Raw genomic sequence first — 23,628 nt, 5'->3', positions numbered from 1 at the left:
AGGGCGGTGCGGCGGGGGCAGGCGGGGCCGCGCTGCCATGGCGGCGGCGGCGGCGGGCAAGGCGGCGGGGGCGGCCTATGGGCACGGCGAGGGCGGCGGCGGCGGCCGCGGCGGCGGCGGCTTCCTGGGGCCGCGGGTGCCGCCCGAGGTGGAAGCCATGGCCCGGGGCGTGCAGGACGTGGGCAAGGAGACCTTCCGACGGCTCCTCAGAGGTAGGGCCCGAGCGCGGCCTGCCCCGGCGCTGCCGGCCGAGGGACGGGAGGGGTTCCCCAGCCAGGCCCGGCGGGCGGGCGGGCGCCGCTCCGGGAAGCCGTGGGTCCTCTGAGGAAGGAAAGGGCAGCTGGGGGTCGGGTCCCCGCTGCCGTGCGTGGGCAGGGGTGCAGGTCTCCTGGGGCGCTTCCCGTTGCTTTTCCCTGCAGGGAGCCACAGCGGAGGGCTGAAGGCAATGACGGGGTTTCTTGGCTGTGTTGTAAAATTCTGTCAAATCCGTGAGGGTGAGGTACGGACCTCTGCGGCTACGGACGGCCTCCAGACTCACACTGAGCGCTCTTAAAATCCTTCCTCTCTCACCCCTCGGTCCCAGAGCCAGCGGTCAAGTTGCTGTCGGATCATGCAGGGCGTGCGGAGGTCCGAGACCCTGTGGGTACTTTCATAATGTGCAGGAGCCTCAAAGCACAGGGGTCTTACTGAAGTTGGGGCTGTAAGACTGAAAATGCTCTGCCTGTTTGATTTTTGGCTGTGAGGCTTCTCCCTGTGGTAAGGCAAGACAGGTGAGGTTTTCTCAAGGCACCTTTGACCACCAAAATCAGAGTTACTCAGCTGGGTAAACTATTGTATGCAAAATAATCACAGAATAATCGAAGAGAAGAGCTGATCAGCAGAGCAAAAGGAGAGCTTGTCTGTGGCCAGCTGAGAGACCCGCTGCTGCACAGCATGGCGGGGTGCTGCGGCCCTTGCGTGTCCGTTCCCTTGGCTCACTGCCTTCCAGGCTTTTTCTTCCTGATTTGAGTCAGTAAGGACTCAAAGCATCTGGCAGCTGGTTTGTCTTTAAAAGCATCGCTGCACAGTCTCAGAAATGGAGCAATGTATCCAGGGTTTCCTTCCAGTAATGGAAAGCAATAAAGCTACGTACAGGCAGAGGCATTTGGGGCAAAAGTAAATACAAATGTTGAGCCGTATTTGCTGTCTAGTGCAGGGGCAACGGAGACCGAAAAGTTACGCCAGTGCCAGGAAGCCTGACCGTCTCCTAAGCCCCATTTGGGTTTAATTTCGGTGTAAATTATCGCCTACATTTAGGTGTGCAATAAATGCTTCCTACTGTAGGGGGAGCAGAGAGTCCTTCAAAACCACCCGGAGCCGGCGCAGGTAACCCTGCCGCCCCGATCCACCCGAGTGCCCCTCTGCCCCAGAGCCTCCAGACTACGCAGAGCTGGCAGAAGTCTCCAGCCGTCTTCTGCTCTTGCTGGTCTGTGATTAACAGCTTGTAGGACAGCGGTTTGTCCTTTAAAGGTTCAGTAGTCTTTGAAGACGTGATGGATTTCAACAGAGTATATCTAGATTGCTCTGGCACCGGCACCAAGTTAGTTTTTAGAGGCTGTTGCTGTTACTCTGTTGCTAAATAATAACTAATATAAAAAACGAGATGCTGCTTCATATGTCTGCTCAGTTCATGATGTAGAAACTGCATATACCATTATCTCAGGGTTATCCAGCCGGTGTTATTGCAGGCTCTGCTAAACTGCAAGTGTAAGTTTGAGACTGTAGGCATCTTCTACTAGGAGCAAATGACTCAGCAGTGAGACTTTCTTGAGATGTTTTTTGATTATTCTTTTTTTTCTTCCCTCAGATTGACTGTTGGAAATGTTGGTACAGCTGATATTTCCGAGTCCCCTGAGCCATACTGAGTAAAAAAATCTTGTATTCTAGGGTAATGCAAGTAGGTTATAAAGGAAGACATGGATTTTTAATGAGTGATTAGGGTTGGTCAAGAGAAAGAAGACCAATATTGTCATTAAACTTGTCTAGTTAAAAACTATAAGCAACCTGCTGTTCTTTGAAGAGACAGACCAAAGTTGTATTTAAGTAGGTAAGTAGACAGCAACCTATGTCCTGGTCTGCGCATGATCTAGTAGCCAGGCCTGATCTCAGTCCTCTCTTATCCTGGGTATCAGAAGTGTAATTAAGCTGTGAGCAGACTTCTGATGTGAACAAGTTTCTTGATAGAAGCTCAAGTTGGATTTGAACTCGTGAGCAATGAATTTTTTTATCTTTTTTGCATTATCCCACTGGAACAAATTTCAACAGTGAAAGCATCTTCAATTTTACAATGGAAAAGCTTAATCCATTGAAGTTCTTTTGGTAAAGCGTTGTGAGACTGACCTGTGGTGGTGGATGATCAGGTGTATTTACAGAGACCTGAAGTGACAGTTTCACATCAGAAAAAATGTCAGTACGTTAAGTCAAGTAAAATCATAGACATGTTTATGTTAATGTTTGCGGTCTCCAGGTCTTCCTCTTTTTAAAGGGATCTTGCTTTGCTTTCTTATTCACAGTCACTGTTAACGCATTGGAAGGAAAAGACTGCAAGGAATCTGTCAAGCTGATTGCAGAAAGCACTAATCTCTCAGAAGAGCAGCTTGCTTTCCTCATTTCTGGCATGTATACCCTTCTCCGAGAAGCACTGAGACTCCCCTTATCAACTTTCAAACAAGAAGTAAGTTCTGGGAGTACTTGGAGTCCTGATAAGTTAAAAGCCGCATCAGAGACGAGTTACCATCTAAACCTTATTTGCCAGGGTGGGGAGCTGCACGTAAAAATGTTGCTCCAAGTGGTTGGAAGAAACTGTTAAAAATCCAGAGCTTATTATTTTACTTGTAGACTTATAGTGGGCTTTTTGGAAGAGCATTTAAGCTTTGGGAAAAAGATTCATGTATCTTTTTCTGCTTCAGCATCTTGTTTACTGTGCACGTTTGTTTTCACTCTTATATTAAAACCCCAGAAGAAACCATTGCAAAGTGTTATTTCATTGGCATCAACTCTCTCTCCTACCCTAACTGTGTGTTCACACATACGGCTCGTTTTGTCCACACTTTTTTGTCCAATTTCTCATATTTGTTTGTCTGCCTTTCTTCATACTTGTGCTATAGGGGAAGGAAGCTCTTGTGGCCAGAACAATATAGTGGAAATTGGGAGAAAGTGCTACTTCTGCTTATGCTATGGATGTTCTGTGTGAATATGTATATATCTGCCGTGTTCCCAACCCCTATTCCTTCTTCGTGGCTTTTTCTTTCCTTTTTCATGTTTCTTTACCTTACATTTTTTCTTTCTCATTTTATTTTTATGTGACCGAACCACTTCTGGGCTTCCAGCATCTCTCTTGTTTAAGATACTGTTTTCATATTTACCCAGGCATACTGGGAGAGCTCATATATTGCAGGAAACACAGTGAAAGTGTGCTTTTAGTATTCAGAGCTTATCTTTTGCCACTTCCTTTCTGTTATCATAGTTTAAACAAGTTACTCTAAAACATATTTGAGAATAAGGGCACATAATTACTATGAAAGAACAATATGCTATGGAAAGCTGCATAAAAGAAATGGCAGGGATGTTGTTTTAAAAAATAAAGGCTTCCAAGAGATTTAGGTCTTTCAAATTAATTTCTCACAACTTGATTAAACACTTCTGGAAATTCTTCTCAATATGTAACCTGTCATTTCAAAACTACTGGCACTCGAGACTAAAACTTTTGGGGAGAGATGCCAAGCAAGTAACCAGTACTAATTCACTAGGTAAGAAATGATCTTTCAAGACTACATCCTGTATAATTTCACCTTCCTTGTCTTTTTAGGTTTTTAAGGAAGACCTAAAGGAGCTCAGGTATGCCTGTTTATGCCTGGTTTTTAATCTGTTTGTTTTTTCATAACTTTGATGCAACTACTTCCCCAAGTCAACTTTTATACACAACAAAGTTGGTATAAAACTTACCTGTAAATAACACATAATAGATCTGTTGCCAAATGTCATGTGAAGCCAGATGAAAAAAAAACCCAGGTGTTGTGTAAGACTTGATTTAGCACTGAGCATGAGCAGTAAATTTCACATGCTGGGGAGACTGGTCTAATTTAGTTCGTAATGTAGGTTATGCAAATGTGAGTGACCTTCCCTCTGCCATCCCCACCTTGCCCTGCGGTATTTTTTAACATGTTTGGTAAGACAGTGGTAACGTTTCAGAAGCTAAGAAACTGCCCTACTTTTTTTTTTTTTTTCTTTGAAAGGCCAATGATATAACGCTCATGGAAATCCTACCACCTTGTTCAGCTATGATCTCTCCTGCCCATTACCCAAGAAAGTATAGCGTTTGTTACAGACTTAGCCAAAATCTGTATCAGTCTGTTCAGAGTATCTCTGAATAGAAGTTCATATCCTAAAAGCTAGACATCAGATGCTAATAATCTTTATAGGTTTTCCCTTATTTCCATATTCAGTAGCAATGAGAGAATAACCGCAGCTGATGTTTTCATCTATAAACCTTTGCCCCAAGACTCAATTATTTTAAAATGCCAGTTTCCCATCATTCTTAGCATTCCGATTGCTACCTAGGAGAAATAGATAGATATGTTTCTAATTCTGTCTTTTTTCATCCTTATTTGTCCGTTAACCTGCAAATTGGCTTTCTCCTCAGACTCTGTTCTGCAGAGTCATAAGCGTAAGTTACTTTATGAGCAACTTCAAGCAAATTAAAGCTGTACGTTCAGACATGTAATCAGGGTGTAATCGGTGAAAGGTGTAATTGGGGCCATGATGAAAGGTGCCGTGCTAGTTGATACAATTTTGCCTGCAGCTCAGTGCTGGAGTTTGGCCTGCCTTTCGTCTTGTGAGCTAAAATGCAGGCTGCTTCCTCCGAAACGTCATGGGGTTCACACTCAGGTTAAAGTAGGTCAGTAAGAAACCGATGAGTCGCTTTTGACCCAGTGGGAGTTGGTGTTGTTTGAGGTGCACACAGAATGTGTTCAGTGCGATTAAGGAATAATGAAGAGCGCTAGAAGCTCCATGCCACGTTCTCTGGGGGTGGGTGGGTGAATATTCCTCTGTTGAGCAGTGGAGCAAGTTGGTGTACAGGAGTGCCAGAAGTCACTGGCTGGGCTGGCTGTGTATGTTGGCTGTACCCAGAAACACAGACTCCCAGGCCCCTGTCCTTGTCATTTGACCACACGTTAGTGCCTTGCACTTTTGTAGGTTGGGGTTTTTTTCTCGCTTTGTGGTTTATTCATGGAACTATGCAGATGCTTTTCAGTCCAGATGGTCTTTTATATATTGATAAATCTTTTTTTATCTTGTTGTTCTGGTTGATGTGACTGATATAGCAGCAATAGTTCATGTAACTGCATTTGTGTTGCTTGCAGACTTGTATGTTTTATGTGCTGCTCGTTGCTGCTATGCTCCCATGATTCTCACATTATTGGGACTCTTCCTAACTTCCATCTCTGACAGTCTTATTTCCTGTGAGTAGCTCTCTTCACCTTGTGGCTAAACTTTTAGAAGACTAAATAGCTTATTCTACTCTGAAGCTATGATACTTAGTAAATTTGGTAGCACCTTTAGCATCTTCGATTCCTATGGGAAATGTCATTTCCTATGTTTCCCAATGCACTTGGGTTTGGAGATGAAATACCTGCTCGTTTTTAAGGCACCTACTAATTACATTCAGACACTTATCCTTCTGCAGTGACTCTGTGGGTCCTCCTGTGACCATAAAGAACACATGTAATGGGTTGAACAGCAGTGTCTTGGCATTATTGGCACCCAGTGTTTGGGCAGGTATTTTGCATTTTAAGGCAGAAAAATGGCTTATTTCCCCTTTTTTTTTTGTTGTGCCTTCTTTTAAAAGGTTTGAGCTCTGAGCCAGGTTAATTTTTTTTTCTCCTCTCCCGCATTCTATTTCGTTTCCTTCAGTGAAGCTGAAGATTGGACTGATTTCACCCATATAAAGTCTTGTAATTCTCAGTTTCCTGGTGATGCAGCTGGTCTTGGCTTCTAGCTTTGGTGGAGAGAGAGGCTGGGAGACGTGCCCACTTCTGATTAATTAGATTGGTATGATTGGTTTCACAGGGTTGCCATTCTGTATCCCTTGTTTCTTGGCCTGACTGGCTGAGCCAATGAGAATAAATTCACTCTAAATGGTGGGTGCTACTTTTTCCCCTCCCCTCTCAGGTTGTTTAATAACTTTATGGCTCAGGCCAATAACATGGGATTGAGACATCCCCACACCTTCTTCCTTGCCCTTTGAGTCCCTTCCTCAGAATGTTCCTTTGAAACTGATAGCACAGCTCAGGCCTGAGCTACAGATGGCAATGTTCTGTGTCTGATCTGCTTAGCGTGTGACTGGCCTCGTGTAAGCTGCTTGAGCCAGGAACAGAATTTTCAGCAAAATCATTAACTGCACAGCAAAAATAATGCAAGCTCAAAGGTAGCATTAATGCTTCTGGTTTAGTAACACTTGCTCTTACAGTCAAGCAAGTATAGTGATAGGTATCATAATAATCATATTACAATCCCCTGTCTCCAGCTATTCCACTACATGGAGAGGATATTCGGTCATCATCAGGATGGGTTAAGTGATACACTTGCACGGAAAGTATAAGTAATGTTTGCAGAAATAGGGTCTTGTCTCTTCTGAAAGAGAGAGAGACACGTGCAGCCAAAAAAGCACTGTCTAGTCCTTCCTTCTCACTTCCCAGTTTGCCTCGGATAACCACCTTGGTAATATGAATTCAGTTTTATCCAAGCATCGTTTAAAAATGTGTTTTAAACCCACTTCTTCCATTAAGGATTCAAGCTCTAATAACTGCTGTTTCATCTTCCCACTGTGTGAGTTGATGAGTTGTTTTTTCTCCCATCATTAGACACTGTAAGCCCTTTAGGACAGGTAACTTCCTTGTTTGCTTTGATTTTTCTTTGATATACCGCTGTGTATCTCAAGCCACTGGTGAGTAATGTCTCTGGGCACTGATTCATGTTGAGTGCTGGATTTAACTGTGGCAGCAGCAGTAGTTACTTCTCCCCTTGTCCAACCTGTCTCTCTGTAGGAGATTACTGTCCCTGTGGTAAAGGCAGCTGAAGGGATAGTGTTTGCTCTGCAGTCTTTGCAATTCACCGCCTGATATATTGAACTGAAAATCAACAGCAGCTTGTTTGTAAGGCAACAACAGCATCGGAGGAATAGTAAAGTAGTGGAGAGGGATAGGGTGAATGGAGTGTGAGTTAGCCTGTTCGACCAGTTCTCGTGGTCCCCATCAAATTTGTGCTTGTCCTCCCCATGTTAGATATGTTCCTTTTGTAAGTAATCTTAGCTACAGGGGCCTCTGTTTTTACTTTTGAGGGAGCAATCCATTCTGTCTTCTTTTCATTACACTTCAGGTGAAATTGAAATGGAATGTGTAGGTTTGGGATTTTTGAAAGCGTGCATTGCTGGCCTGCCTTCTGCACTTGTCGGCCATCAGTAAAACTTTTCTTGACTTTACTGAGAGAAGTTAAGCAAATACTGGGTTATTTTGAAACTCACTGTTGCCATATGAGGTAGGACAGGAAGATGTAATACAGTTTTTAGGGTTCTTGATGTAAAACCATAGGCTGTCCTTTTGAAAGCCTAGACTGAATCAGTACGGAAGTGCTTACGTAAGAGCTGATGGCAATTTTAAGCAATGGAAGATGGGAAATGCTGACACGTTTTTTGTGTTCTATAATAATTTTTTTTTCTTTTTTGTAGCTAAGGCCATATATTTTTGGTTACAAAACACTTAATTATTTTGTATTGCTCTTCTCTTTAAGGATACCAGAAGATTTCATCGTGGACTTTTCCAGTATAGTCTTTGGTAACAGGTTAGTATCTTCATGTATCGTGCATTGTGCAGCCAGCAGGGTTGCACAGAGCTCTGCTGACAAAAATCCCAGGCCTACTGAAGGAACAGCAAAATTCTCTGAATTAATGACAACAAGATTTGTCCCATTATTTTGGTTCAACATAACATGGTGTCCATCATGCACAGCTATATATGCAGTAAGTAGCTTTCATCCCAATTTCCAGTTTTTCTATGATCATCACTAATCAGTTTTTATAATGTTCTATAGACTCTATAAGGTGCATCAGTTCCTACAGATAAAAAATGCATTGCAGAATTAAGCATTTTTATCATCATTATCATTGCAAGTTAGGGCAAAAGTGAAAGACTTGCTTTGTTGAGAGGCAAGCTACATATGCCTTCTACATGCTGTGGTTCGTGGAAGCTTTCTCAGCGTTTAATCAAATCTTAACGTACGGTTGAATTGGGAATTCACACTGGGTGACTTGATGACACGTATGAGATACCAAGTGCTCTGCTAGCTGTAATTAATTTTCTAAGCAGTATACCTCAGGAGCTCTAGAGGAAAGTACTAAATCAAGACCTTTTTGAACAGTCTATCTCTTTTGTCCATTCTAAGGATTCCTTTTTTCTATATGGCTCTCTGCTCAACCATATTTCGCTTATTCTATGTCCAGAAATTGCTTGAACTTTCTGCATATGCAAAACTCTCCTCCTTGAAACTTGAGTTCACTCAGCACATAGCATCACTAACCCAGCGCTGCTCCAGATATTCTGCATGGAATCCTGATAATCATAGTTGTGGTATTTCAGTTACCTTCAGAAGGCTCTGAATGCTGCTACCAAAGTTAAAAATACTTTTCATTTCCTTGGTTAAGATCTTGGCTTAAAGCTAAAGGTTCCTGGAGTAAAAATAAATTCAGCCTTCTCATCTTTTCTTTGCTCTTCTATTTGAATTATAGGTGTTAAGAATGCAAAATTCATGGTTGCAAAGTGGAAATATTGTTTGCAGTGGAGAAAGAAGATAAATTTAGATGTCATTTGAAGCATGCATGATTGTCTGTTTTCTACTGTGAAATCACGATGCTGGAAAATTTAGCTTTTTCTCATTTCAAAAGCTGTGATTATCCTGTGTAATCTTGCTCTGTGTTTTGAGACCAGAGAAGAGCACCTCAGATTCGATTTCTAGACAGATCTGCTTTTATAATCTTAAATGTAACACTGAATCATACATATGCTTATTGCGTTGTAAATATATATGATTGTGATGGTAAGAGAAGTATTAGCATCTGATAAAAAATTCAGTATGAGCTAGATAACCCAGAAAAATCCATTTTTAATACTTTTCCTGGCATCTTATCTTATTTTTGCAATTTTGTTCACTAAACAACAGCTCTGAAGTACTGGAAATTGGACATTCGTATTTCTGTGTCGCCGCAGTTCCATCAAGCTTTATGGACTGAAAGGAAAGAAAAACTTGCCACGTTGACACCATCAAATAACTGCATGAAATTAGAACTTTTTTTTAAGGGAAAGGATAACCCGAACTTCCCCCTCTCTGAGTGTTTATAATAAATGTACTGCATTTTTTCTTAAATAGTGTAGCTTTAGTTTCTACCAGGAGGGTGCGTTCTGTGTGCCATTTGTCAGCATTTCACACGTACCAATTTATTCATTCTCCCTGTTCAGTGGCCTGCTAGACGTGTCTTGTTATGTGCATAGGGAACCATCCAGAATTTGTCTTTAGTTTTGATATTGTTAGGTCAGCTGCTGCTCCAAATTCTCTAACCTTTCGGTTTTGAGTGCTCTTCTGTTGCATTCTTTGGCAGATGATGTTCTTGTCACCGGGTGTATCATCCTTTCCGTGTGTAATTTGGATGGTCTCCAGCTAATCCATGGTGCTTTACTTGTTCTAACTTCTGCACTATGTGCTGACAGTATATTGCAGCTGTTGGCACAGCATGTTTACAAAATGTAATTATAGTCTATAGGTTTTGGATATAAGACCCATTGAGTCTTTTCTGCTCCATTTTGCTATTCCTCTTAGAAATCAATGGCTTGATTAATGGCCTGTATAATTTCTGTATGTATGTTGGCCACTATGCGCATTCTGTCGTCCTTACAGGATTCTTGCAGTTCCAGTTGCGGTCTTGTCCAAGCTGGGAAGGTGCTGACAGAAGATTAAACTAAGCTATAAAAGCCGCGACTCTTTCTGAGGGAATGGTACTGAAGTGCAGTCCTGACCAGAACTAAAGCTTTGTGGTTTGGCCACAGAAATGCCATAGCTTAACAATATTCAGAAGCTTCACCTCTGTTTGGGCATTGCTGACCTTTCCCACCACTGCTAACTAGAACAAACTCCTCTTTTCTCTACTCTTTCCTTCCCCAGAATGCTGGTGCTGCACTGAATGGACCGTGTTCCATTGATGGGAGTTAGCGTGTCTTAAGGAAGCGGTAGCAGTGTGGCTATTTTTAGGCACTCCCCAAATTAAGCAATACTCTGGCAGCAGCTCACCACTGAGGGAAAGGCCTGTTCTTATTGTTTAATCCTGCTAATGACCATTCTAGACTCCAGCTCCTCATGGCTGCACACAGCTGTGGTGACCTACTTCCTATCCAGTAGTTGACAGTGAGTAAGAACCCGCTGATCTATTTTTTCTGCTCATTCCTTTACCATACGATTAGGAATGTGTGTCACTTCTGACACCACCCAGCCCCCACAAAAAAGGAGGAATTCTTTCTTATATAGCCTTTGCTAAATGCAAGAGTATTAGGGGATCTCAGCCTGTCAGTCCTGTGTACCTTATCAAATCATTAATCTTTCTGGGCAGTTTCTAAAGGCACTAGCTAACTTGCACACAAGAATCTTGGTAGGGATGTTAGGCTATCATTCCTACAGTCCTTGATTTGTTCAGAGAGGATTCCTTTCTGATGTAAAGTCTGTAATTAGATTATGTCTTGCACCATGGATAAAGGTTGTAACGTTTCTTATCCTGCCCTTAGCGGGAGAACTGGAGTAGCTTTGAAATGTACCGTAAATAACTTCCAGAGGCATGGGATGCTTAGCAAAAAAAAAAAAAAGATTAAAAAAAAAAAAGATAAGTAACACGAAGTCCAGACTAGCTCCCAAATGGACCAGCTGAGCGACCTCATTCTGGAGATATTGCTGCATATATATCTAAAAATGGGTGGTTGTTATGTCTTTGTATCAGATTTGGCTTGTTTACTTACCCAGAGCTTAAGATGCTGTTAAAATTTTAAAGATTGTCAACCACCTGAAGTTTAATCGCTGTCAACTGTATTTCCTCGCAGAAATAAACTGAGGTTTCATCAGCCTGATTCTTCCTGCAATATGAGTAATAAATGAAGTCTTTGCTTCTTGCACATGAGACTAGACAAAAATCTTGAAGGATGTGCTGGGGTTGGCAGTGAACGTTATGTAAGGAACTTAGAGTTTGTAAATTATGTTGGATTAGCAAGAACCCCTGTGTGACTTTTTTTTTTTAAAGTATGCTTCGAAGTACGCTCTAATATTATTATATTTTAAAACATTGCTGCTCGCTAATACTAGATGTGTTCTGCTGAAGGAGCACAGTGACCTTATTCCAACTTTTTTGCTCAAGTCATCTGTCTTGTTCCTGCTTGCTTGTCCTATTGGATCTGCATGAAGGTAAAGATATATTTGCAGATCCCTTTCTATGCCTCACAGTTGCATATTATTGAAATAATAGATATGCCAGCCACCACAATGACTCTTACTAAACTTTGTAGTGACATCAGTTTACTGGAATTACAGAGAGTCACTTGGTCTCTTTTTTTTTAACGTGGACTAGAGTTAAGCATAGGGAAAGTGGGTAATCTGAGCACAGCTGTCTTAAATACACAAAACCTCCACTCATTCATACCTCTCTAAATGAGGTTAGAGGTAGGAGAGAAACAAGTTCTGGACAGGTTTGTTCTGAGGAGTCTTATTTTCTCTTTAGATTGTTGTTTCTTTTATGAATTTGCATTTCAGTCTCCCATTTCTGATTTACTCTGTAGGCGTCCTGCTTCCGAAGGTGCAGCTCGGATACAAGGAAGTAGGCTGCCAACTGTCCAGGACTTCAAGTGGAGAGTGGACGTAGCTATATCCACAAGGTACAAAAGAGAATCCTGCATGACCCTAGAAATTATTTTGCCCAAGGTTAAACTGACTTGTGCTGCTTAAAAATGTTAATGGTGATAAAATGTGTCTTACTGTTAGGGATTGGCATGTAGCATTAAATGGGAAGATACAGAGGGGATTTTCTGAACAGTGTAGCAGTCAATTTATATACAGGTTACTGCTGTTAACATGGACCTGCCAACAGGCTGCTGCCTTCGTCTTCTACTAATGATACTTTTTAGGCTCCTTATTTGTTTTGATCTCTAAAACCTCTGTGCTAGAAACATTTCACTCAAACTTTGAGTCTCTCTTTCAATACTTTGAAACTTAACGGAGCTGATACAACTCCACAGGTCCTCAGTGATGATTAGATGGACCGAGCCTCACACAGCCAGCCAAACTCTCGGTTTCACTGGACCAGGGGAGGGAGCTCATCTATTCAACTTCTCAAGTAGACTATCATTTGTATGTCGCACATGTTAAATAAAATGACTTTCCATCACCTGTACAGTCCGCTGTAGATTCTACAAAGAGAGGCTTCAGAACAGCCCCTTTATACTGCCATAGTTATGCAATTGGTCATTGATCTACCTCCTAGTTTCTTTCAAAAAACAGGAGTAAAGGCCTTTGTGATCATCCTGTCTGTGCCTGCAGTGAATAGCTTCTTGCCATCTGCCACAGCAGAGGCAGCTGGGGGATGGACCTTTGGCTAGAGCCAGAAGGGAACAGAAACCTGTTGTCTGTGCTGTTCCTGGTCTTTGTCTAGTTCTAACCAAGATGGACCAGGGTGAAAGAAATTGGAAGATGATCCAGTATTTGTCAGTAGCGTAAATTGTTAGCATGAGTGACTTCATATTGCATTCATGAATACCTGCATCCGAGGGAGAGCGCAGTCTCTTTGCTGCCATAGTTGAGAGGCCTGTGCGTAATCAGGGACAGTCTTCCTGAAATCAAGAGAAAAGGCTCGTAAGTGAAAATTGTAATGGCCACAAGTTACTAGTTCAGGCGACTCTCAGATGAGCGGTGCCGTAAGCACCACACAGGTATCACTATGCAGAAAAAATCTGTACCTATGAGAGAGCAAAATGTACAGATAAACATCCTCGGGCACAATGCTTGTAAGCTGCAGGCAAATCCTATGATTTGTTTTCCAAACAACACAGGAGCAATACATTATCCTTTTCTATTTTCCTTCCTCTTGTTTTCCTCTCCAATCAACCTTCCCCCTGGGATTTCTTGTTTATCATCCAGCAATAGCCTCTGCGAAGAGGTATGGCTTCTGGCTGTAACGCCTGTCAGTACCTGAGCAGGCTTTGGCAACATCAGTTGATGGAAGCTGCACAAGAATGACTCATTTCCCCTCTTTGGGTCATCAAATAAAATAACAACCCACAAATTTAGGATGGAGACTGGAAGAGCTTGATTTCCCAAATGAGATGGCAGTTGAAAGTATGAAGGGATGGAAAGGATTAGTGCAACATGGTAAACTGCATAAGAAAACTGTGCATTATTACTAGCAGTACTTGGGCAGCTCTTGTCCCTATCATAGTTCCACTAAACTGATTATTACATAAAATGAAAATGCTCCTAAATTTGCAGCTACTAAGCTATTAAAAAAATTTTTAGTCTCAATACTGAGGTAAATTGGAAAGGACTCCTATGTTCATGAGTTTCCAGCCAGCCAGGTACAGGACTCTCTGATTGAAAATACTCACGTTCTATGTAAAGCCTACATGAACATCTTAAATTGTTAATGTACAATGCTGTACTCATCACACTGCTGATGTCTATTGTTGTAATACTAATAATGTAAATAATTTCAGCTCACTGGCCCGTGCACTTCAACCATCCATTCTAATGATGATGAAGCTTTCAGATGGGACAGCTCATCGCTTTGAAGTAAGTCTGATTGCCATAATAAATAAAAAAGAAACCACTTGAAGTACTTTTTAGAAAGTTGAATTACTATTTAAAATATTAAAGCTTTTGTAAACAATGCATTATCATTGGTTGGTTTGCTTTGGAATCCTTCGTGTTTAGTGTAGCCGCATACAATATATAACGAAACGCCAACTAAAATAATTTCATACCTTGTTCCTACACACATTTTGCTGAAACCTCATTTGTTAGAATGTTAATTACTGAAGAGCACTGTTGCATAATATCTGGTTTGATTAAAAATTACAGTTTTGTTATCAACTGTAACCTTCAGACCTGATGGTGGCTCTTGAGGGCAGAAAAATTACTGGGGTAGTTTATAAAATATATGAAACACTTCTAAAGCTCCTACATTTGGAAGAGAATGGTAACATTCTCTTCTATGTCAGAGGTAGTTTTATTCTTTTTCTTCAGTACAGTTCTTGCTGCTAGAAAGAAAGTAAACACAACTCTTTGCTTTTTACCTCAGAATTAGTCAGTGGCAGTATTTATGACACTGTAGGTAAAGGCTTGCCAGAAGATGGCATAAACTCTTCCATATTTTTAACCTTTGAAAAGGAACGCTATTTGTTCTATAAATAACAAGGTGGTGCATACAGGAATTCAGTGCATAGCAGGCATTGTTACATTTGAACTCTGTAAAGATTTTGGCTTTACTTCATGTGTTAGTAGTAGTCTGGAGGAAGCACCAAAGCACGGTGGGTTGAAAGAGGTGGACTGATTTTACTGTTACAGTGCTTCACAAGAAGGCAGCTATTGAGGAAGGCACAAATTCTGTGCTACATCGCAAAGTGTTGAGAGTGTCACTTCACAGCAGATCAAATTCACCCCTCTGTGGACAGTCCAGCTCAGAGCATCCCATACGCTCTGTGTGAGGTCTTCCATGGAACTTAAATGATGCCATGGACTTCAGGTTAACCCTTTACAACAGGGTAAGTTTCACTTGTGAGAATAAAAACTAGTATATATTCTTTACTGTTTAGATTTGGGGCTTTGTTTCCTGGTATATAATGCCAAGTCTTGGTGGCATTGTTCCCAGTTGGTTTGGTTTGGGTTTAGGATTTTTTGTTGTAAGTCTGTGGAAGACGCTTTGCTATTCTGCAGTGGAGATGTGTGGGTGTGCCTGTCCAGTACACGCAGAAGTGCAGATATCCGATAGCAAACAATGTGCTTCTCTTAGAATCAGCTCTTTGCTGCTGCTGCTTAGATCTGAATGCCAAAGCTCTGGCTGTAAACATGATTGCTGTATTGGATGAGTGGTCTTCCCGCAGTTAGCCGCTCTTTGGGATAAACCTGTGTTTTGGTTCAAGGCACCATATGCAAGCAAATACAGTCCTCAGCTCTTCACTTTCCTTTCATTCTGACATGTTCAGAATGTCCTGCTAACTAACAGGGCTTATGTAAGATGGTAAGTCCAGAAGATAATTGCATTATGAACAGTTTTTAAATGTGTATGCCACAGGGAGAAGTTACACTTTTTGGTGTCTTGGGTTTGGTTTGGTTTTTTAATTGCAGCGTGACTTCTGACAATGAAGATTTTTTTAAAAAGCAACGCGAATTGCAGCATTTTGAGTCTTGTTGTGTATGTGTCAAAAGGGAAAAGGACATGATGCCTTTTTATGTATTTCTGATGCATATGGAAAATGCAAATCAGATGTTGGATTCCTCTCAGATAATTGATATCTGTGCTACAGTAGGCAGAAGGATGACAAGGGGCTCTGTCAAAAGAACTGTGTGGCTTCAATGTAGTCAAAGAAGTAGAGTAACTTAGGCAGTGCTCTGCAGAGCAGCCCGGACTAGCTAGACTGCTATTGGTACTCATGTGAGCACACGCGTTTGTGCACTGCGCTAACGTTAATCTGCGTCACCCAGTCTGTGCCTGTGCTCAGATGTGGTTCTCTGTCTTAACAGATAGTAGATTTCCATCCATTTGGCTTCTCAGGCTTGAAATGGTAAAGGAAAGTCCATTAGTCCCCTGCACAGTTGCAAATGTTTTGTATATTTTGATCAAAATCATGATTCTATGATTCTAAAATCTTTTGCCTTCCATGTATAGACGGTGGCCAGTCCTCTTTGCTCTTGAGGTTGCTGCCAAGTCTCTTGCTTTGAGGCTCAGTTCCTTTCTCCTGCAAGTTGGGACAAGCAGAATATCTGGAATTTGTTGCTTGAGAGTTCTGTAGGCTCCACGACCTTCCAGGTGTCTTTATCTTTCCTTCTAATCCATGACTCTTACTTCACCACAGCAGCCATCAGTTCACAGTGTGGAGTACTTCCTTTCTCACATCAGGCAGTACAGATGTACTATGTAGCTGTTATTTCTGGTTTTTCCCGCTCTCCTTTTTCACCCAGATGATTTAGTTGAATTAATTGAATTTTATGACCTCAAATCCTCTGTCTTAAGTCTAAAAAAAAAAAAGGTTTTATAACAGAGATTGGGCTGACACTGTGGAATGTCCCCTACCTATAGGCATTCCTTAGTCAAAGTTCCCAAGATGTTTCACATTTTCTAACCTGAATATTCTGTTTCAGGTACCAGTTGCAAAGTTTCAAGAACTGAGATACAATGTTGCCCTTATACTGAAGGAAATGAATGATTTGGAGAAAAGGAGCATACTGAAGATCCAGGACTGAACACTTTTAAATCGGGGGTTTATAGAACAGATCTGAAACCCTCAGCGTGTTTTGTGAATGGCAAAGCAGGGGACCATCCCCACTTTGCCTGTCTGAACTGCACTGTAGCATTTATGATGTCTGCTGTAAATATTTTTTCGATTCAAGTGTTAAAAGCACAAGCTCTTTTCATAAGACTTAGGAAAAACAAAAAAAATATATCTATGGGAAAGTATAATGCCGTTTGCGAGCATTTTTGCATGATTCATCAAAACATTTTTTAAATAACTATCTTAATAGATGTAAGAGTCATTTATTTCTGATTATGACTCATCAGTCTAATTATTTTTGAAAGCCTGTTACCGGAAGCCCCACCAATGTGTATCATAAGAAAGCTCTGCAGTATCTCAAATAAAAAATAAAATAAAAACCACTCCTGCGCTCTAGTATGACAAATGTGAACTTGAGTTTTGCATATGTAAAATGGCTGTCTGGCTTCTCACTAAGTGCCTGAGGTATAGCTACAGATATTTAAAGGCTAATTTTGAAGAAAACTGGAAGTCTGTGGATCACAAAAGAAATATCGACTGAGCTTCCAGAACTAATTCTGTGGAACTGCAGAAGTGGAAAGGTGCAATCTAAGTCTTTATCTGGTTGATCAGAATGAGCTAAATAGCAGTAATCTCAGATTTTCATTCTGGAAATGCCTGCCTTTTGTTTCCTGTATTCCCTACATGTTCAATGTGAATGGAATCATCTGACTTATTACTGGGCAGAAACCTCTGGTGCTTCGATGACAGCGAACAGCAGGAGGCAGTAACCTTGCAGACCACTGCAGCTGTGTACTCATTAACAGTGCAAGTCAGACCCTGGGATGAAGAGGCTGCGTACAGCCTCTGGGATGAAAGTCACAGGTATGAGGATATCCAAGCCCCCAGGTCAAGAAAACAGTTAACTAGGCTGAAGTTCCCTGAATTGGTCAGGCAGTTGGACTAGATGATCATTGTAGGTCCCTTCCAACTGAAATACTCTTTTCTATTCTAAGTCACTCCTTTGCCCCATGAGTAAACCTTGGAAGAACTCCCTTAACTTGAAGCATATGTTTTAAGTATCATTTAAATGCTATGGGACCACAAGTATTTCCCCGAGAGTTTTGCCAAGAAGGGATGCATTCCTCAATCATTGCCTGAACGAGTTTTCCCCCAGCAGCAAAGATATGTGAGCAGCGGCCCAAAGACAGCACAGGCCGTGGGCCCTAGAACTATGGGATTCATCTGGCTGTCAAAGGTAGTTTAGAAAGCACCTGCCACTACTGTTGTCAAGAACTGGCTCATTCTAGCTGCTTTCAGGGTTTCTACCTCAGCAGTACCAGCCATACTTCTCTTTCATTTTTTGTGACTGTAGAACTTGCCTTTATCTTCCTCACTCCCCACAGAAAACTACTGAAATTAAAATCGTGGATTCAGGCCTTTTACACTCCCACAGATGTTTGTGTAGGAAAGGATGACTTGGCTCTTGGATTTTAAGAATCACAACAGGCATAAAAAGATCTCATCGTCATACTTTTTAAAAGGAGGCTTCTTTGACAGCAGTCCATACCAATCTGAAGACAGCTAAATAGCTGTGGTCCAGAAAGCTTTTAAAACCTGTGCAAAAATGTGTCCTCTAGTTTCAAATAAAGCTATCATCAGCCATGATTTCAAACTGTTCAAAAGCTGCATGTTCCATTTGCTTTGTAGGTTACTCATCAATGACTTCCAGGTTTGATCCATACTGCATCCTAATTACCATGTTCAGGTCACACCAAAGCATATAAAGAGGAATTAGCTCCTATAACTTCAAGTGGACTGTAGATTGCATTAATGTGATGTTTTCTTCTTGGTTTTACTTTGTGAAGCTTGTTCATCATCTTTCTGGAATTACATTATCACAAGCTGTGAAACAAAACATACATTCTTATGTTCCTTGTTATAACCTTTCCCTTCTGAATGTTTAGGTTTACATGGTTTCAAAATGGAAAGGTATCTCAACTGAGACCATAAGTGAAGTCTTTTCAGACAAATGGAACACTGCATGGGTACAAAGTGTCCTCGAGACATTTGCAAAGTATTTTTTTACTGGTTGGAGTAGAAGAATCCATAAATACCTTTACCTTCTAGACAGAATACATTCATTCAGTTGTTCTCCTATAACAGCAATTGCCTGTGTTCTCCAGAAATGGAAAGGCTTCCTGACTGTTTTCCTCATGTTCTCCTCAAGACTCCTCGTCTCAAGTTTGTCTTGCCACACATTAAGCAGGAGTTTACTGTAACGCGAGGTTTACCATGCACACTGAGGAGTACTTAAACACAGGATTTTCATTCCTCTGTACTTAAAAGAAGAGTTAATTTGGACTTTCCTTCTGACAGATTAGCTTTCCAGTAAAACAGCAGTTGTCACCAAAATGGGTAGTGGGAGTAGCTAGTAGATAGTTCCTCAGTTTTGAAAAAATGTGAGCCTTTAAGTTATTGATAGGTTTCTCAGAACTTCATGGTGAATTATGTGTTAAATATTTGTTCAACACTGAAATATCTTCTTACTTCACAATTAAAATACTCTGGAATTTGAATTCCACTGAATTTCTGATTGTAGCCCTTTCATTCCAATACAGAACAAAATTAACCGTCTAAGAATGTGGGTACGTCTGAAGAGAAATGATCTTACCCAACTCACTCTAAGTTTGGTTGCGCTTCAAGGACACACTGTGAATCCCCCGTTCTCTATCATGCGGTGAAAGATATAACTTCAATAGGACGCTGGCTTTGTCGGTCCCGAGGTCTTGTCAGGCTGATCACTAGTCAGGCATCAATTAGAGAGGCAGGAGGTCTGCGTGGCAAGGGCACTGTTTGTTTTCTTATGACACACTGTTCACGGACCAGTAGGTACCAGGGACCTTTCCCAGGTTTTCTTGGTAGTTTTCCCTGAAAAACAAAGCCCAGTCATCCAGTTGCTTTCTCTATTTGATGGTGCCATGCATTTATTTAAACTGGATAACATATTTGTGAATATCGTAATTCTAGCCATTTTCTAACCATGGCATATGAACATAAATTTCTCCATTACACCTTTTCTTTCATTTCCTTTACAGTATATGGAACATTATGCCTTTTCTTTCAAGATTAATGTGTCAAAACATACCTAAAATAGAACTTGATTGTTTTTCAATGTAAATCATGTGTGTATAATAGCAGAGATGCCCAGTGCATGCAGAAGTATTCACAGCAGGCAGAATGCAAAAGGAGAGTTAAAGATAGTTGCCTGAAGTCATTCGGAGATTCAGTAGCAAAATAACACAGGAGAACTCACATGCCTTCACCTCCTGTTCTCCAACCGTAAGTTAGCGCGGCTTCCTGACGTCATGGTCAGACCTCCTTCTTTTTTTGTTTTTTTTTTTTAATTGGCTCAACTCCATGGGCCATCAATCCAAATCTGTTCTTGCCTATGGACTATTACAGTGTGTGCAGAGCACTTGAAAATAAAAAGCCATCTGTGGCCGTATTTGTGATGTGACTTTTCACATCCCTGCTTGCAGTAGAGAAGGAGCTTTGTCAGCATGACTGGTAGGTCAGAATTTCACACCTGGGTTAGTTGTGTTTGAGAGGGGAAAGAGACAGGTTTGTGGGTTGTTTTTGTGGTCTCAAAGCGTGATGCGATTACAGCTCCAGAAGGCGGCTGGAGAACGTAGTCATGCTCCCATACTGCCTGTTACGCCAGCCATTAACTCCTAGAAGAAGATTGGTATTGTGTTCATTGTCATTAAAAGGAAGAAATTAAACCTCCCTTTGTAGAAAAATCATACGAGGGAGATGTGCTTTTGCAGAGTGAGTCACCTCCTAGCTTTAACTTCTTCTGTTTAAGTGAAGGATAAATCCGTTCTTGATCTCATGAACAATGCAGGTAGGTAGGGGGTTGGGTTTTTGGTTGGTTTTTTTTTTTTGCTTTTGCTTTTTCTTTTTTTGCTTTCTAATCAAGTATACCTCATGACCCACTGCTGCTCCAAATCCATGAATATATGTATGAATACTCCCTGCTTTCAGGATGTGTTACATAAAAACACCCCAGCATATCTAGATAATTTACACAGCTGTTTTTGCTAAAACAGTCTTTGCAGAGCCAGGCCTGATGTCAGAATCAAATATTTTGTAGTTGTTTGACTTCTAGTGAACAGTAAATTAGTATCTTGGCTTTAAAATATTTTGCCATTAGTGACTATACAGCTCATTCTGCACCTGTCACACCCCACAACGTACTAACATTTACCAAACACCACACATACCAGGAACTAGCAGAGGCAGAGCCAGATGGTTTCTCCCCTAAGAAGTCACAGAGTTGTTGCCCATAGGCCATCCATGATAAGGTCTTAACTGCTTTCTGGCTTTGGATAAAGGTCTGTGCTCTGAACCCTCCTAAGCATACAGCTTCCACCACAGGAGCAGTTCATAAGCACAGCTGCCCTTTTCTCTTGAAACGTTTCAGCCACGTCCCTGCTGGTGTAAGAGAATTCCCAGAAGTACATTTCACAGTGCTTTTTTGGGACTCATTTCAGTCCCGAGTGATCAGACCATCAGCTAGCCCTGCGGATGCTTTCATACATTGTAAATAGAAACTGTGGAAGCTCCTTTCAGAGCACAAACGCTGATTACATTTTCTATAATAATCTATTTCCATTCCCTATCTTGAATTCATGTGCTGCTAGAAACCCTCCCTTTATACCCTAACTTATTTCTTTAAGTGTCTGCTATGTAACTATGTAAATACTGGTGGTGTATCCCTGATAGAGAGATTGTCATTGCATTGCTACTGGTAACCAGTGGTTATGTCACTTTCCCTCGCTTGAATAGGCTTTGACTCATAGTGGTTTTCAGGACAATGGTTATAAAATAACACACTGAGGGGTTGCCGAGACTATAGTTCTGCAATGGAGACAACTGTCGACCTCAAGGCTACAAGAAAGCAGTTTTCTTTTTTTTTTTTGTTAAGGGTTTTGTTCTTTTATAGTATGAGTTTTTCTTGCATGGAAGTTTGGAAAACAAGAAGTCTATGTTAGCAAGCTTGAGTCTGGTGGGAAAACCCCATACTTCTGAGCACAAACGCTAATTCTTTCTAACTGTTCTGAAGCGTTGCTTAACTGAAATTTTAAGTGCTTCGGTTGTCCTGCTTTTCTTTGAATTATTTGATGGCAAGCTGTGCTATACTTTGGATTACTGTCTAACTTAAGCGATGGCAGAAAGAATTACTGAAACCAGCAGTTATTCAATTAACCACCTTCTTTTTCTAATTAAAGAACTCGCCTGGGAACAACAGTTAGATGTTGAACTTTTTTTTTTTTTTTTTTTTTTTTTTTTTAAGATTTAAGAGCCTCAGAGACAGGGGCCAAATTTTTGGCAGACACAAAATGTCTTAGCATCATAGGAATCAAAGACTGAAGGGCCTGATGGCTGGCTTCTGTTTCCAGGTGTATATCTGACTTTCTGTATAACCTTAAGGATTGCCTACACATGGACACATAAACATCACAAAATTAGCCCTCACCATTAATTTAAAGTGTAAATTATTGAGAGTTAAGATCCAGAATTTAAGCGGCTTTAAAGTGAAAAACTAGTTTAAGTAAGTTCATCGGAACTTTCCCAAGCATCCTCTCTAAACAAGGTCTCACAAAAGTCACATTACCCCTCCTTTCTTCCATATTTTGTCCTGTCCATTCAAACCCCACAGGCAGGGCTTGTCCCTTAACACCTGCTTAGCTTACACGGCCTAAGCTGGGGAGTCCAGACACTTCTGTAAGTAAGAAATGACAAATTCATTTCTTCATCCCCTCTCGTGAGCTTTGTGAGGAGGCCAAGAGTATCAGTAATAGCATATCCTCAGAAATTTCAAATTCTGCAGGGGATTTTAAGACAGTGTGAAAAATGCCCTGTATTTTTAGAGCATTTGAAAATGTATGTATATATATCATGGACATAACTGCAGATCTGCATAAAACTGCAAACAAAAAAATCAGGCAACTTTTAAAACAACTGCTTCTACTCTATGGTAGCACAGGTCATTTTCTCCCTCGGCTACATTTAGCACAAACAGTTACACAACCAGCACAACCCTTTCATTTAATGAAAATCGGTGGAAACGTGCAGACTGAAGTGGTCAACGCAGCCGGTCTTAAATAAAACAAACATACATCATAAGGCGTGTGCTTTTTTTATCTAGAACCTGGCATGGACAGGTATATCTATGCAATATGCCACACCGCATGACCAAATAAAACCGAGTAACGTTCTGCTTACTTGTCCTAAAAGCGTGATTACCTCATGTTAAAATAGCTTCGCTACAACGTAGATTGGCTTAAAAAGAGTGATTAACTGTAAACCTACCGCCTTTAAAATTCCACTTCTAGCAAGAAATGGCGCTCTTGTTTTTCAAAGTCGCTTTGAACCGCTATTTCTTTTCTATCGCCTTAGGTACCAAATCACCAGACCAGGGACCCGCTCGGTTTCTCGCCGCGGTGCCGCTGCGGACCGGCGGGTCGGGTCGAACGTAACTTTACGCGCGGTGTAACCGGGCCGCCCGCTGCGAAACGGCTCCCGCTTGGGCGCCTTGGGTCGGAGCCCGGCTCTGCCAAACCCAGCGGCGCCCGGGCCGGGCCGTCAGGGAGGAGGGCGGCGAGCGCCGCTCGATTTCGGTTGTGCCCGAGCCCGACCGCGGCGGGCGGCGCCGAGGCGGAGCTGCTGCCGCGCCCGACGGGGCTCTCACACCGGCGCGGCGCGGCCTGCCCACTGCTGACAGGGCAACCCCTCACGGGGCCGGGCCCCGACGGCCCCGCGACGGGGGGCAGCGCCGGCTCCTACCCGCCCTGACGCGACGGGGGACGGGGGCCCGGGCGGCGGCCGCCTGCGCTGAGGCGCGGGCGCTGAGGCGAGGGCGGCGCGCGGGCCCCTCGCGGGCCGGGGGCCGCTGGCGGCGCGTTACAAAACCGCCTGGTTTTGTAACAACCTGCGGGCGCTGCCCAATGAGCGGCGCCGCCCGGCGTCACGTGCCCGCCTC

The 23,628-nt window shown here is 42.1% G+C and overlaps 1 protein-coding gene and 1 long non-coding RNA gene across 3 annotated transcripts; one reads left to right on the top strand and one right to left on the bottom strand.

Annotated features, from left to right (window-relative positions):
* The first annotated feature begins 2 nt into the window (after positions 1-2).
* Positions 3-16,984, top strand: COMMD5 (COMM domain containing 5). 2 transcript variants are annotated; one of them, XR_015702599.1, is made up of 8 exons: positions 3-212; positions 2,553-2,713; positions 3,848-3,876; positions 7,828-7,878; positions 11,901-11,996; positions 13,827-13,902; positions 14,677-14,873; positions 16,471-16,984. XR_015702599.1 is itself a non-coding variant. In XM_087748635.1 (7 exons), exons 1-7 carry the CDS (start codon positions 38-40, stop codon positions 16,570-16,572), a joined length of 690 nt encoding a protein of 229 aa, XP_087604761.1. In that variant the 5' UTR covers positions 8-37; the 3' UTR covers positions 16,573-16,984. The 2 variants fall into 2 exon arrangements, 1 of the variants encoding a protein (XP_087604761.1); XM_087748635.1 differs by lacking the exon at positions 14,677-14,873 and having other exon boundaries at positions 8-212.
* LOC148056672 (uncharacterized) lies at positions 10,497-23,510 on the bottom strand. The gene is made up of 4 exons (XR_015702600.1): positions 22,959-23,510; positions 19,255-19,511; positions 12,875-12,947; positions 10,497-11,204 (listed from the first exon to the last, which is right to left on the bottom strand). It is a non-coding gene; the product is annotated as an uncharacterized LOC148056672 (long non-coding RNA).
* Positions 23,511-23,628: the final 118 nt, after the last annotated feature.

The sequence above is a fragment of the Nipponia nippon genome, unplaced genomic scaffold, assembly GCF_047370975.1.
Source record: "Nipponia nippon isolate SJK-2023a ecotype South Korea unplaced genomic scaffold, ASM4737097v1 scaffold_12, whole genome shotgun sequence".
Taxonomy (NCBI): Eukaryota; Metazoa; Chordata; class Aves; order Pelecaniformes; family Threskiornithidae; genus Nipponia; species Nipponia nippon.
Note: the sequence above shows the minus strand (reverse complement) of the source record. Positions and strands in the feature narration are given on the sequence as shown.

Bases quoted from the DNA above. Each gene is read 5' to 3' on its own strand.
- COMMD5 (XM_087748635.1), top strand. From the start codon at position 38: ATGGCGGCGGCGGCGGCGGGCAAGGCGGCGGGGGCGGCCTATGGGCAC. The intron at 213-2,552 runs GTAGGGCCCGAG...TCTTATTCACAG, and splicing joins CTTCCGACGGCTCCTCAGAG to TCACTGTTAACGCATTGGAA. The intron at 13,903-16,470 runs GTAAGTCTGATT...ATTCTGTTTCAG, and splicing joins GGACAGCTCATCGCTTTGAA to GTACCAGTTGCAAAGTTTCA.